At 42.5% G+C, this 14607-nt stretch overlaps 1 protein-coding gene across 9 annotated transcripts in view; it reads left to right on the forward strand.

The window, feature by feature from the left end:
* The window catches only part of AGAP1 (ArfGAP with GTPase domain, ankyrin repeat and PH domain 1), a 395049-nt gene that overhangs the window by 371587 nt on the left and 8855 nt on the right, over window positions 1–14607 (forward strand). For all 9 annotated transcript variants that reach the window (XM_075027850.1, XM_075027851.1, XM_075027852.1 and 6 more), the window contains one exon: window positions 14052–14307. In XM_075027850.1, coding sequence (XP_074883951.1) covers window positions 14052–14307 — 256 coding nt within the window. The remainder of the gene's footprint in view (window positions 1–14051; window positions 14308–14607) is intronic.

A 14607-nucleotide genomic window follows, 5' to 3' on the forward strand; every position in this document is an offset into this window, starting at 1 on the left:
AAAACATATTCATTTACCATCTTCAGTTCTTGGAATAACTGCTCTGATAGTGAATGCAACGGGCAGGCCCCATGTGATGAGACTGGCCAGTGTAGACATGTGTGTAAGATGTTTCACTAGTTCTTGAGAAGTACTGGGGGACTTGAGTCCACCTTAAACTATGAAAGGTGATGAGGAGACTTCTCACTGTCGCTTCCTAGCCTGAGGGTGGCTGCTGTTTTTCCCTATAAAACACCAATTCCAGTGGATTCAGGAGAAAATTCTCCACGGAGAGGCCATGGATGTGGGATTTCTTGTGCCTTTATTCTGCGGTAAGGACCCAATCCAAAAGTCTCCTTGGTGGAGGAATCATGGTCTTCTGGTGTGTATTATGATCCTCTTGTGATTTGACAAAGCATCGGCAAAGTAAATGTTGAGTTGCACTGGATCAAGGATATGATTTGTGTGTACTCGCAGCCCTCAGTTCTTCTGTCCTCTCCTATTTGAGTCAAGTGGCATTTTAAACTAATTTCCCCTTCTAGCGGTAATTACGTGTACACCATTTCCCTTCACTTGGCGTTGTAAAGCAAGGTCTTCGTTTTCAAGGGGAATAAATACTACATGCGATCGATGGAGTTCTGCAGCACCAGGGTATTTTGCACCAATCCAAGGGCACATCTTATCTTCAAAATAAAAAAAGACTTATTGTAATTAGTGTGTAAGCCTTCTTTTAAAAGAATGACTGGCAAGGGGAAATTATAAAGACTTGAGACAGTAATTATCAGCCACTGAAAAAAGCAAATCAAGCTGTCCATACCAATATCCCAGAGGAAGGTGTTCCAGGAGCCACGAGAGGGGTTAGGTTAGGGGCGCCTGGGCGCGAGCCCTCTGAGCTGCGGAAGGTGCTGATTGTAGTTGTCAGTTTTCTGCTGTTATAAGCTCTCCTGGTATAAATACAGCCCAGACACCCTCGTCTTAAAAGGATCCTTAAACCTTCCTTTTCTCCCCTTCCGCTGCTTCAAAAACACAGTGGCTGACAGTCCAAATGTTTGAAATAATTGGATTCTGCATTCTAATTCATCTGTAAAGTATTCGTTGATTAAATTAGCCTAATAGATATTATTTCTTACATGACTGCATAATTTCATCCTGATTGGATCACTATGGCACTAACGAGTCCCCCCCATTTACTATTGACTTGAGAATCACAGAAGGCTAGAGATAACTGTCATCTTGTTTCCATTTTTTTCTTTCTCAGGCTAAAAGTTAAACTGATTTATACTAAAAGGGCATACAGCCAATGCTCAGGTACAGTTGTATTTTAGTCTTTGAGACCAGTGTTAGAATGAAAAAAATATTGGTTTATATAATCTTGAGCCCTCTTTTATTTACTCAGTGGGTTGTTCCGAAGCAGAAAGATTAACTGACCATTTAAATTCCTTCAGGGGAAAATGGAAATATTTTTAAATAAAAGACATTTTATTATCTCATCAAAACAGATAGGCACATTGCAAATGAACCTCATAAGGACTGCACACATTCAGGGAAATGAAAATACTCCTTTAAAGATAATGTTTCAATGAAAGTGGTTTTAGCCTCTATTAGTAAGATTTTTCTTTGAGCTGCAATTTGAGCGTAACCAAGAGAAAGGAAGAGGAAAACAAAATTATATTTAGTTTTCACGCTAAGTGAGAGCAGATATTTCTTTCCTAAGTAAGAAGGAGCTACCTCAGTCCCACACATCTGCTGTAAGGATGACGGGCTCGTGCCCCTCTAGCTCTCCTCATGCAACCAACCACCCAACCCAAGCAGACCTCCTTCTGCAGAGGGTTTTTGTTGGGAAGGGGTTAACAGTACGATTGGCTTTTTCCCCTGCCCCAGTGGCTGGAAACAGCTGGTGGGTTTTGTATAGCGCCGGTGAACTGAGCAGTCGAAAGAAGTTTTTGGCAAACACTCAGCCTGCCTGGGACAAGAAGAGGTGGGTCAACTCAGGAAACCGTTTTCATGAGCAAACGGGGGAAACAATGGCCGCTCAGCAGGAACAGAAGGGAGACCCGCTCCCGCTGAATAGCTCCCCCCAAAAAACCCAGCTCAAAAGGAAGAAGGTCCATTCGCTTCTGGGAATCCAATAAATTGTTTCAGGAAGTGAAAGTCTGTCCAGGCTAATGGAGCCGTGATTGACAGGTGGTTCTCATTACGGCGCCCATCAGGGGACAAAGTGAATTCCAATGTTATTTAAGAGGTTAAGTAGAAATAAGATGCAGGTGACAGCCCAAGGCTGAGGCATCATGCACTGCTTTTCCTAAGGGGTTTCTTTTGTGAAGAGCCTCCACAAAATTTAAAATAAGTGGGGGCAGGGGCAGTTTGGCAAGTAAAATTTGGTCCTAGTGTGACTAATGATGCACTTACCTGGCTGCATATGAGAGGGAGCAGGGAAATGATGGTTGCTTTCGTAATTCTTGCGTTGGAGAGTTCCTGTTCCTTACGTCTGCATAACGTGGATGTTACGTCTGTCGAGATGCAGCAAGGTGAGCTTTCAGCACTGGCTATCATGTTCTGATGCTTTTGGGCGTTCCAGTGGAGGAGGAGGAGGAGGACAAAGTGCCGTGAAAGACTGTAGTGGTTTGTTCTTCTTGTCACAAGCTCAGAAGATCTTGTGACCCTTTTCCTGAGCCCCCAGAAGAACATCTCGTAGCGCTCAGAGCCAAAACAAGTACAATCATATGACGTTTGTCTGCTATTCGTGCTCATGCTGTGGCAGCTGACGAGAGCAAATCACAAAGCTTTTAGCTCAGTCAGAACAGATTTGAGGTAATTTTGAATTGAAATATGCGGAGGCCACCTAGGGTTGGGTCAGGTTTCTGGGTGTGCTTCTCTGAGGTCTGAACCTAGCATAAGAAGGAAAAGAAAAGGAAAATGCATTACCAGTGACTGGGCTTGCCTTGTGTTCCTGGCCAGGAGGCATCTTTGTACTGCCGTAGGTTACAAAGCTGAAACTAAAGTCTGTTTCTAGCCTTGTTCAGCAGAAGACAAAGGCAAACTTGCTTTGCAAAGCATCCAAAACACAATGTTGCTTGCATAGAATATAAGCACTAAGATGTGGTTTAAACTGTGACCAGAGGTTTAAAGTAAATCTGTATGTATGCTGAAGATGCTAAACCATACAGACTATTTATTTCTCTCTGCTTCTGTATTTTTCCTTTTTCTGAATGCCCAAGTGAGCAGCATCGGGTGTCTTAGCACTTGTGGATGTCATGGGGTGGGAAGCTGAGGGATCTGCTCTGAGTCACAGTATTGATAGAATATTGCATGGTGCATGGTCAGATACAAGGATGTAATTTAACCAAGAGGTTCATGGCTGGCTTGTGAATGACAGTGAAACTCCCAAGTATGACGTGTGTAATAAATCTGGTTCGATGCAGAATTAATGTGGTATTCAAAATGATTATTTACCATTTGAAGTTCAGACGTGACTGTGTATGAGTAGTAAATAGCTGTGCACAAGGCATTGGGGAAGGGCACTTAGGAGAAGAAAAATACCCGCTTGCATTGTTTCACAAGTGCATTCCTGGGTAATACTAATGAGAATTGCACTTTAAATGCAGGATTGATTTGTGATGAGATCAGCTCTAAAGAGTACATTTGTGGAATGATAACCTGATTGGTGGTGCTGCCTCTTGAAGGGCTGAAGGGGTCTAATTGGCATATAACGCACTATAAATTTATTAGCAGCTTCTGCTTTCCCATTGGCAGACCTTCTCCTGCTAACCACCAGGAAATTACCAATTTTCAGGAGTTAGTCACTCAAGTCGCACTGTGTCTGCGTTTTAAAAAGAAGCCTACGTTGCCACTCTTATAAATCCTGGCTTAGAGCTTGTGCATCAATGGCTAGCTGGAAGTTGGTCACTTCTGTAGTGGACAACTTGAGCACCATGTGTTTACTATTCAACTTCTATCCTCCTTGGCTTGTTCTTCCTTCCCACCTCCTTGCAGCAAACCCAAGTTGCACAAAGACCATTAGGAGGTAACTAATCAGTTTGGCAGCCCTTGGGCTGCAGCTGCCACAAACCAGAAATTACAATATTTTGGCAGTTCATGTTCAGGGCTTTGATGTACTTATTGATACATTCAGCCCTGGGGCATATCGGGCAGAAGAGGACGTACCTGCTATTTATTTTTTTTCAGGAGCTCAATAGAAATATTCAGGAGCCAATGTAATTATTTCAGTGACTTTGCTTTTAAGATTGAGTCACAAATTAGAAAATAATATTCACATGTTTCTTCTAATTGGTAACAGATTAGGGATATTTTATCTTTTTTAAATAATTTCCAAATGTGTCCTGAAGAGGGATTTGCAGGGGAGTAGCTGAAAGAGAGAGGGCACTTATACACCGAGAGTGCTTGGGCAAGAGGCTTTATTTCTTTAATTCTGGCTTTAATTCTGGCACGCAGCTTTTAAATCCCTGCACACCCCTCTCCGGAGGTGCTCTCGAAGTGGAACTTGCTGTCACTTTTGGCAGGCATCTCTGGTGTGGATTTTCTTTGCTGTCAGGTTTTATGTGGGTTTCCCACTGTTAAGCACCAACCGTATGGCTTGTAAATCATAAAAGCCTAAAGGTTTGCAAGTGATTAATAGGCAGAGGTGTGCAATTAGAAATGCCTCAGCAGTACCTGAGCACTCGAGTGTCTTTTGAAAGCCAAGTCCATTTCTAATCTCTCCTTTTGGGGCACATTTGGGCAACCCCAATGTTGCGCATCCCGTTGTTGAAAATACGCAAACAAAAAAAAACAGCATTGAGATTTCATTTCTTAGGTACAGAGGAAACCTTATGGATTTCTGTGGATGTCTGAGGATTTCTCAAGTCTTTTTCTTTTTTTAGTCTCAGTTACTCAAGTTAATTCTTCATCTCCTTTGCTTTTTCAGAAATGTGAGCTGATCTACCAACAGCCTTTTTTAAACTAACTATTGTTTGTGGTTTTAGAAAGGCACTGAACACCTGCAGCTGACTAAAACTGAGATAGAGGGAAGTCCCATCGCTTGCTGAACAGAGAGAACACCTCAGGAGATCTAACTTGCCAAGAGAGGCATCATTTTTACTAAATAAAAATAGTCATTTAAAAAAATGCGACTAATGGAAGAGTCTGATGACATTAACAATTTCTGTAGAGTCCTTAGCATCAGTGAGATATAAGAGGCAGCCAAAGCAGCTGAAGAGCTAACCATTAGAGGTGGTGTAGTGGAACAGCCAAAGGTGTGTTGGTGGAGAAGGGAAGATGTATCGGAGAGGAAGAGGAGGGTATGGGATAGATTGGAATTGCCAATGAGGAGATGCTGGAAGGTGAGGAGAGCAGAGGGGAGAGTTGGGCAGCAGAGAGGTCCCTGTAGTGTCTGAAGAAAGTGCATTACAGAAATGCTGGCCATGGGGATGGTCAGGCTACTTCCCAGCCCTCTAGACCTTCAGCTGCAAATGTGCCTGTCTTCCGTTACTGACTTGTGCAGAGCAAGCATTTGTTTTTATTTGCTTGCTGCTCCAAATGTGTTTTTCTTCACAGCCTAAGCTCAAATACAATGTTTATTACTTGTATTTTCTCTTTTATGTCTTATATAAATTCAGTGTAATGTTGGGGGTTTTTTTCCCAAATACTCCAAAGAAAGAGTAGCATCTTATTGCTTCTGCTGGAATTAAGATAATATTAAAGCCCCCTGAAAGAGCTCTTGCTTTTCCTTGTAAACAAAACTATAGGAGTTATTGGTAACAAAGGGTCAAAATTGTCAAGACAATTTTTGAAGGTCTTTGTGAAGCATTGTAATTAGACTGTCCTCTTCCAGTTCCTGATCCTCGGGTAAAGGTTGTGTTCCCATTCTGCAGCCCACAACATATTTTTTCCATTTTGAATCACTGAAGCCACCTTTGCGTGCTAAGCAAGCTCTCATTTGAGATCTCTTTAATGTCTACGCTGCAAGTTTGTCAGCCCTTAGGGTAGACCTCGGAGGGTTCCCCCCCCCCTCATTATTTATAAGGCATTGGTGCACTCATAGTTACGCTACTTCTCCACCTTACAGCGTTATGAGCAGGGGAAAAGCTCCATTTCTCTTCTCTCATCTGTTTATGATGTGATACGTTCCAAAGCAGATCACATCAGCGACTGTTATGGTATCCTTAATGCACTGTGATAGTCGCATCACGGGAGGAGCCGCTGGAAAGCACATCACTGATGTACATCCCTGTTACATGCCACATTACTCAGGGTCTGTGAGAACCTCACTTGGCTACCTCGCTCCGTCTCTCACCTGGCACAGATTATTGAGATTTATGCATTGAAATATTTGTATGTCACTTCTCCTTCCCCCCATCCCTTTGAATACTGTACAAGAGCTTCCTCTAATATGAATATGGAAGCAGAAGCCGATTTGGGGTGAAAATAGCCAGATTTTTAGACATGGGTAACCAAGATAACAGACTACCTTAATTTCCACAAAACATTTCCTAATAGTTTATTTTTAGTTCCATTATCTGTTCAAAACTACTGCCGCGTTTTGTGTGAAAATTGATTTCAAATGGAATTTTCATATTTTTTCCTACAAAAAATAAGTAGAAAAATATGTAATGATTTCTTGAGCTATATTTAAGTATAGCCTTTGTATAGGAGAAAATTAGTGTTAACAAACTGCAAATTAATGGAATCTTCTAACCTGAGTGACTGTATATCAAATTGTAAATTGAAATTTCCAGTCTGTGTTTAGATACTGGCACAATGCAATTTGATTTATACACGTAAGACATCAGGTTAAGTATGGTTACACATGAATAATGAAATGCATTAGATACATGTTTGCAATTACTGTTCTCTGCATATATATATATATTACTGCAAACAAGCAAAATGCAAATACACTCCTTGGTTTTAGCATTTCCATGCGACTGTTGTAGAGCAGCTTTTGGCTTTTTTTAGGTAATATTTGTAGTATGCCCAAGTGTTGAGGTTGACCACCCAAGAAATGGAGGCAGTCTATGTATGTATCTAGAACCACACAGTGATAACTCACTTACTAGCCTGGTTTTTTTTGGTAGCCAGCACAGTGATATGTTTTGGTTTAAATTTTACATGGATGTTTATATGTGTGTACGTCAATATCTAGGTAAAAGGCATCGGATCATGAACTCAATAGTTTTTCTGTTGGTCAGCAGAAGGTGGGTGGAAGGGAGTGGTCATTTATGTCTGTTGTATTTCAAATTCTCCTAAGGTCTCTCCTTGCACATCTTAGCAGAGACCCATCTTCCTCCACTGTTCACAGTGCTCTTTTAATTGTTTTCACCAAGCTAAGTGTTTAAAATCCTTAGAGTTCACCATAGTTAGGGGTTTTTTCCTCCTTAATGTTGCTGGCAATGCTGTTTAAAAAAATTCTTGGGCTTTTGGGGTTAGTGGAAAGGTATAACTTGTGGCATTCTTCTAGCTTTTTGTTAAATCTCTAGGGACTGTTTTCATTTCACATAGTTGCACGGAACAAAAAAAGCTTGGATTTGTGTTGAGAAAAGACAGGGCTTACAGTTGTCACACTTACGATCTTTATTCCTAACTTAATAAGCCTTTTCTTAGTATCTGCAGTATTCCCTACTGCTGTATGTCACATAGCTTTTGCTTAACTTTATATAGAGTAAACCTCAGGTGTGATATATTTTATTGAGTATACTTTAAAAATTATTAGATTGGGTGTTGTGCAATGAAAACATAAGTTTGCTGCAATTTTATGTGATATATCAGAGCCCACAATTGCAGGATATTTATCTAAAAAGCCTGAAGTCAGTAAACCTTGATGTCTCAGCCAGGCTGGTAATTAATGTTGTGCAGTAATAAATCCTGCAGGTGTCATAACACCTAAGGGAGAGCTGTTGGTTACTCCATGGCATCACTGGAAGGCAAACCTAGAAGTGCAGAAAGAGCAGCTATTTTGGAGCCCTGCATAGGGGGATGCTGTCAGAAGAGAGGGCAAAGAAAGTGGAGAAGCTCCGCTGAATCCGAATTACGATTACACGGCTAAGTGTTATGCAAGACATGATTAATTTAAGAAGCACATTCAGCTTTGCACATGTGAGTGATCTCTGTCCATCATGCACAGTAGGGCTTTTTTTTTCCCTTAAACACACAGCTATAATAGGAAAACTGGAAAACATAGTAGTAGAGCTAATGGTGGAGAAGATCCTGGCTGTGGGCTTCAGAAAACAGCTCCCTGAAAGTGTGAGGGGCTTTGGGCATGTTTCTGATGGGAAGCCACCTTTATTTGTGTCTTTTGGGGCTGGTGTTTCGGTTTGATTGCTTGAATAGGTCTGATGGTAGGAGAATTAACGAATTTGGCATATTTTTACGGCACTGAATTTTGTCTCTCCTCGCTGGTGGACAAAAATTTGAGTTGAACGCAGTCCTCAGCCAGATAACTTCCCTGGCAAAGACAGTAATTAAATCATTTCCAAGCTGGGTTACTACGCTGCTCGCCTGGAGAGCCCTGGTCCACAGTCCAAGACAAGGCATGGGTTGGCTTATCGGCGGCTTTCCTATAGGGCTGGTCTTCATCCGTCAGGGATGTTTAACTTGTAAGAAGTAATAAGCTTAATAGGTTGACTTTATTTAATTATTAATGATCCCTTTCTGTCCTTACAGCTCATAAAACACCCTGTAGGTTGGCAAAACACTCATAATATTGATCAGGAGCCAGAGAGATATTTATTTCCTCTTTGCCCCAGCACACATAAATCTTGGTCCTTTTCCTCGGCAGGCGGGATTTACAGTGGCCTGTTTCTTAAAAGCTTTTCGTAATTAAGGAATAAATACCCATCGGTCTTTGTTTGCTGTCTGGAGCCCTCTTGTTTGCCAGGGACCTATATATCCCTGGTGGGCTTGTGCGCCTTCCCCCTTAGCAACGCAACCAGGGAGAGAAAGCATGCATGCTAGGAAGCAGTCAACTGCTAAGCACTTACTTTGCAATAGAGCGGGGTCTTCTCCTGCAGAGAGAGGAAGCCCCTGTGTTTTCTCAGTATATTGTTCCCGGCTCCTCTTCCATGCCTCTCCTCCCAGTTCCTGCTTTGCTTGGGGCAGGAAGACACTTTGGAAATTCCTTGCTGCTAGCCCTTTCTTCTCGCTTTCTCTTCTTCTCCCCCCTTTGCTAGTTGCAATTAAAAACATCATGAACCTTTCCCAACATTTCAATCCCATCTCCCCCACACACACCCTGCCTGATGTTTCTCTTTTACCCATCCCACCATTTCATCGCTGACCCTATCCAAAGCAATGCAGTTTATCAGATGCTTGCGGAGTCATTGCAAAGGAGTTCATTTAAATGGCAAGCCCCCGCACAACCGGCTGCCCAGCGCTGGTCATTAGGTGATGCATGCTGCTTGCATGCTGGACCATGAAGCTAATGACACATTCTGGGACTCTCCAGGAGTTTGGGAGGTGTGGGGGTTAGATTTACTTCATTTTCTTAGAAGAGACACATTAACCTTGTCAGCTGGCCAACAGGAGAGAAAATTTGGCAGTGCTCTTGCTGAGCTGGCCAGGTTACTACTGCGTTAAATGGTTGTACTTCAGTGAGCAACCAGAAATGGCAATACATGGGCATGGCACCTGCACGGCGGCGCTCAAGAGACTGTTAGAGGCCTCCTCAGTTGCAGAATTACTTTGTTTAGCAAGAGAGAAGAAAAGATAAAAAATTTCAAGAGCTTTTTCATGTTGGCAAAGGTGTGGAGGACAAAACTTCACTTCAAAGTGCCTGCACCGATACTGCTTGGTATTTCTGATAGTGGGAAATCAATGCTCTGCTGTGGTAAATACCTGCTGTCCGTTATGTTTTTAATGCAACCTTTCAAAATTTCATCAAGCCTTTTAACAAACAGTGAGTAATTTTAGATAACGAGCAAGGGACACAACATCTTTGTCGTCCTTGTTATTGCTTTGGTAAGACCAAGGCTGCTCTTGCGCTGGAGCTGTTGAATTTTGATGGCAAGTTCTCAGGCTCTCCATCCGCGTGCTGTTTACACAATCTGTTCTAAGTCTCCATGTGAACATGGCTTTTATTTCCACCCTGCAGATCCTTTTCTTGTTTGCCTTTCATGCCTCTCAGCCAAGTATATGAGAGGGACAAATGAAGTTGAAGGCAGAGGTGAACAGGAGCAAGTAGGAGTAGGATGGAGACTCGATACCAGCGGTGCGAGGCCCCTGCTCGGATTTGTTAGTGTAAAACCACACGCATTTAACCGAGGTGGGAGAGCCACACAGTGCTCTACGGGGCTGAGCTGTGTAGGACTTGGGCTCATAAATGAGCATCTCTGGTGCAACCCCACAAGTGAGGAATGCAGTGTAGCTCCTGGAGCAAAGTTGTGCTCCAAGCAAATCTGCTTTTTATATTCTCTCATGCTACCCAGTTAGCCCTCCCCCCTTACAATGCCCGGTATTTATGTTTCCAGATAATAATGATGTGATGTGGCTGGCAGAGTAATTTAAATAATTGGACATTATCTTGAGAAGCAAGCACCTAATTAGATCAAAATAAACTAAGAACTGAAATTTTCATCTGTTCCTAATAACCCTTTACCTATGTACAGTATTGCTGCCGTGGCAGAGATTTCATTATTCACACCACTGTATGTACTTAGAATTCACTAGTGATGGAGACTCCTGCAAGAGCAAAGAGCTTGGTGGTATTTTTTGGCCAAGACTTAGTGGTTCGTTCCTCTCTTGGTACCGCAGAGTATTTTGCAGTCTTACTCTGTTGTATTTGACCCTTGCATAACAGGTGAGGTTTGAAGTTTGTATCAGCAGTCTGGGTTTGAATGCATAGCTTCAGAGATAAAAGGCTCAAAGAAAGTCCGATCTATAACTATATTTTTTCTTTCTCTAAGTTTATAATCTATTAATTCCTTTGTGCGTATGCATTGAAAAAATAGCAGCTAGCATGATCACTGAAGAAAAGAAGTCATTTTAGTACATAGGAGGAAGAGGCAGCTCACACCTTCTCCAGCGCTGTGTATCATCAGGACCATCTGAGTGCATGATGATGTTGCCTCTCCAGCACACTGGCTTCAATCTGGTCCTGAGAAAAGGACTCTGCTGGATTTTAAAAGTTCAGTAAAAGAGTCTTGTTTACAGCTGAAAGTCTCTGGTGTTGAGGGGGTCCTTTAGAGTGGAAGTTACTAGGATTACAGCTAAGGGAAGAAAACGAGGGAAATATTTACTAACCAATGTACGTTTCCTTTATTTTTAGGGATTGGTTCAGTGTCTTTCTCCTGATTAGTTGCTCTTCCTCACATTTCCTCATACTCTTATTCAGTTGATTTATTTAAAGGTATGTCAGCGCTGGCTGAAATGAAACACTGTGCCTCCTCTTCCTGCTTATTGCTGACCGCTCCAATAATTCATTTTTTAGCTCATTAGCTAACAGGGGATGTGAACAGTGGTCCTCCAGGGAACTGCAGTGAGGTTAAGTGATCTACTGCTGACAACTCTGCTCTTGGACTGGCCTTCCTTGGGGGAAATGAAACTTCTACCAAGACAATCTGTGGATCCCAGAAGTGAAATTGGGGCATCAGAGCAACAATTATAGTATTTATGTCTTGTTGTCAGGATTTCTGAGATGAACACAAGCGGCGGAGCTGAAGCTGTCTTCCAGGAAAGTCCCCAGGACTTCCCATTCAAAATGAAATGGTTTGTGCCAGAGATGTAGGGAGGGTATCCGTGGACATCGGTTTTCTAGATACACATTCAAAAACAGTCCCTCTACATTTTGGCTGTCCATGAGATGTGGGCAAGCGTGCTTTTCCTCCTACCTCTGTGATAAAGTTTCGTTTTCTACCAGAAAACCCAAATGACATATCTTTCTTGTGCTCAGTTTGTACAGTTGAAGATCTAAATCTCATTCAATAGCCGATGTCAGTGACATGCTGCCCCCAAATGTCTGAGGCTTTTAAGACACCTTTATTTTTGTTTGTAGCGTTTGCTGTGCTCCCACCACAACCCTTAATGTGACTCCAAAGGTAGAATTGGGCCTTAACGAACTGGTTACTTGATCATAAGTGCAGGAGAGTGTCTTAAGGAAGGACCATTTGCACCCTCTCCATCACTAATGCAGGTGGCAGCATGTACCCCTTCCCATTAGATTTATTTTTAAAGGGGTTTTCTGTTCTTCTCCCAGCCTTTTGAGACAGTAGGATAAACATAAGCAGGATTGGGTCGTTGGTGTCTATCCTGCTCTACTATCACTCAAAAGATGGTCTGGGGGAGAGGGGAGATTCATTTGCAGACTTGACTAGGCTAAAAAAATTTTATTAGTTATGTGCCTGAGGTATGTTTTGCCTTTAGGATGTATGGGCGTGTGAGAAATAAATTCCCTAATCCCTGATGTGTGCCACTGTTGCAGAACAGCACAGGTTGAATCACTTCATTTTTCAGTCTGGCACGTTTTAAACGTGTAGTGGATATATTGGTTATACTCTCAATATCTCTATACATGTTTAAAAAACATATGAGATGTTTGTTAAACATCCTGGAAGATACTCTAGATGGATACTGGAAGTAGAACTGTTGCAGTGTGCAAGAATGCCCTTTTTATTGTAAAATATTGCATGTTACTTTATCCTCCTCATGGCACTGGTTCTAGTTTGTTTTTTTAGCTTAAAAAAATACAAATACAAAAAACATGAATTAAAGAATAGTAACAGAAGTCCTTTTCTTCCTCCTCTCCATCTGGAATACCTGAACTGATACTCTGTTTATCAGATCCTGCCATCAAAGGTTAATTTGCAGCTCCCCAAATGTTTTGTGGGGTTTTTTTTTTGGTGTGTCTTTTAGCTTGCAGGAGTCATTCAAAGGTTTGATTTAAACGAAGCACTCTGTGTTAATTTTCTGTTTGTACTTTTTCTCTGAAAAAAAAAAAAAAAAAAAAAAAAAGCCCTGGACCTGTTTGTAAGGTAAATTGTGCTGGGGTAGGGAAGCGGATGCTTTGGAAAGCTGTGCCCAAAAGCATCCAGGGAGGTCAAAGCAAGGTCACTCCACATGTACCAGGAAATGATGCAAAACTAATCCAGATTTGCTGTTGGAAGGATCTGTTTACATAAGCATTTAAAAACAGATTAGGGCTAACCTGACACTAGATTACTGGGAGTAGTGTAAACATGGCTGAAAGGCGTAAACAGAGCTTTGCCTTTTGTACTCCGGAGGAGAAAATCTGTCACTAGTAACAAGTTGCCCAGCTTAGGTGATATATATGGTTTTCACAGGCCAAACAGATTACCTGAGGTACCTCTAAATGGAACTTTGTCTAGGGCTAGATCTCTTAGATCATATAATTGTATGGTAATTTTTTTAATGGAGAGTTGAGGGACTTGTTTGTAGTCCTTGTTCTCCTGTAACCTAATAGCATCCAGAAAGTTTCTGGTAGTTCTTTGACATATCAGGAGGAAATGGTGCTTCAAAGTACTGCTTTGGTGGTTTGCATTTTGGAAAAACAAACAAAGGAACCATCCATATGCCTTTTGCATTGGAAACATTACTCAACTTGTAGAAGGAAAAAGCACCCCTGCAAGCAAGGCTGTGTCTTTCAGGGCTTGCTTTCCTGTCTGAAATGCAAACCCAGGTGCCGAGTTACTTCTGGTCTTAGATACAGAAATTTGGTGCATTTTCTGTAATGTATTTTGCAGCACAACCTCAGTGTGGAACCAGGCTGCCTGTTTTGTCTTTGGTCTTCATGACGGTGAGTGCTCTTGCACTGACCTCTTGCCAGCCCTCAGGGCAGCCCTGGGTTTTTTAAGACCTCCTGGCTGTTGTGATCTTATGACCCCATAGGCACAGCAACCACCGAGGGGATCTCGGGCATTGCATTAATATGGCTCAGTAACAATGAGATGGGTGACACAACTATTGCTGCAAATACGAGGCTTGGGTGAACTGTTTCTTGCCAAAAATTTGAAGGGGGAATAATTTTCTTGTTAACTACTGTTTGCGAGTGTACTGGTAGCTGAACTGCCACCATTTAGAGGCAGCAAAGCCAGGTTAGAGTGACCTGTCTCCTTTGGCTTCTCTAGGGAAGAAAAAGAGCGCTGGATACGTGCAAAATACGAGCAGAAGCTCTTCCTTGCCCCACTGCAGTGCTTGGAGCTTTCTCTGGGCCAGCATCTCCTGAGGGCTACAGCAGAGGAGGATTTGCGGACGGTCATCCTGCTCCTTGCCCACGGGACTCGGGAAGAGGTGAACGAAACCTGCGGGGACGGTGATGGGCGCACTGCCCTCCACTTGGCATGCAGGAAAGGAAACGTGGTGTTAGTGCAGCTCTTGATTTGGGTAAGTACGTGGCATCCAGGGGAAGGGGCTGGCTGGGTTGGCTTTTGCTTGGCTGTCCCCCTCAGCAGGACTTCCCAGACCTGCTACTTGAGGGTTTCACAAAGAGTTCGCTGGTGTCCTCAGCCTGGATGTTCTTCACTGCATGCTTTCAAAAGGCAGCACTGTGATAAAAAGTATGTTTCTGCTTGTCTTCTGCTTGACGGGAAGTAAAGGAGAGCATAGGAAATGAGGAAGGGGAGGTTCCCCTAGCACCTGTTTGAAACACCACTGCGGCAAATTTCGTTCTGCACTTGAGCCTCT

Source organism: Buteo buteo, chromosome 5 (genome assembly GCF_964188355.1).
Source record: "Buteo buteo chromosome 5, bButBut1.hap1.1, whole genome shotgun sequence".
NCBI classification, from domain to species: Eukaryota; Metazoa; Chordata; class Aves; order Accipitriformes; family Accipitridae; genus Buteo; species Buteo buteo.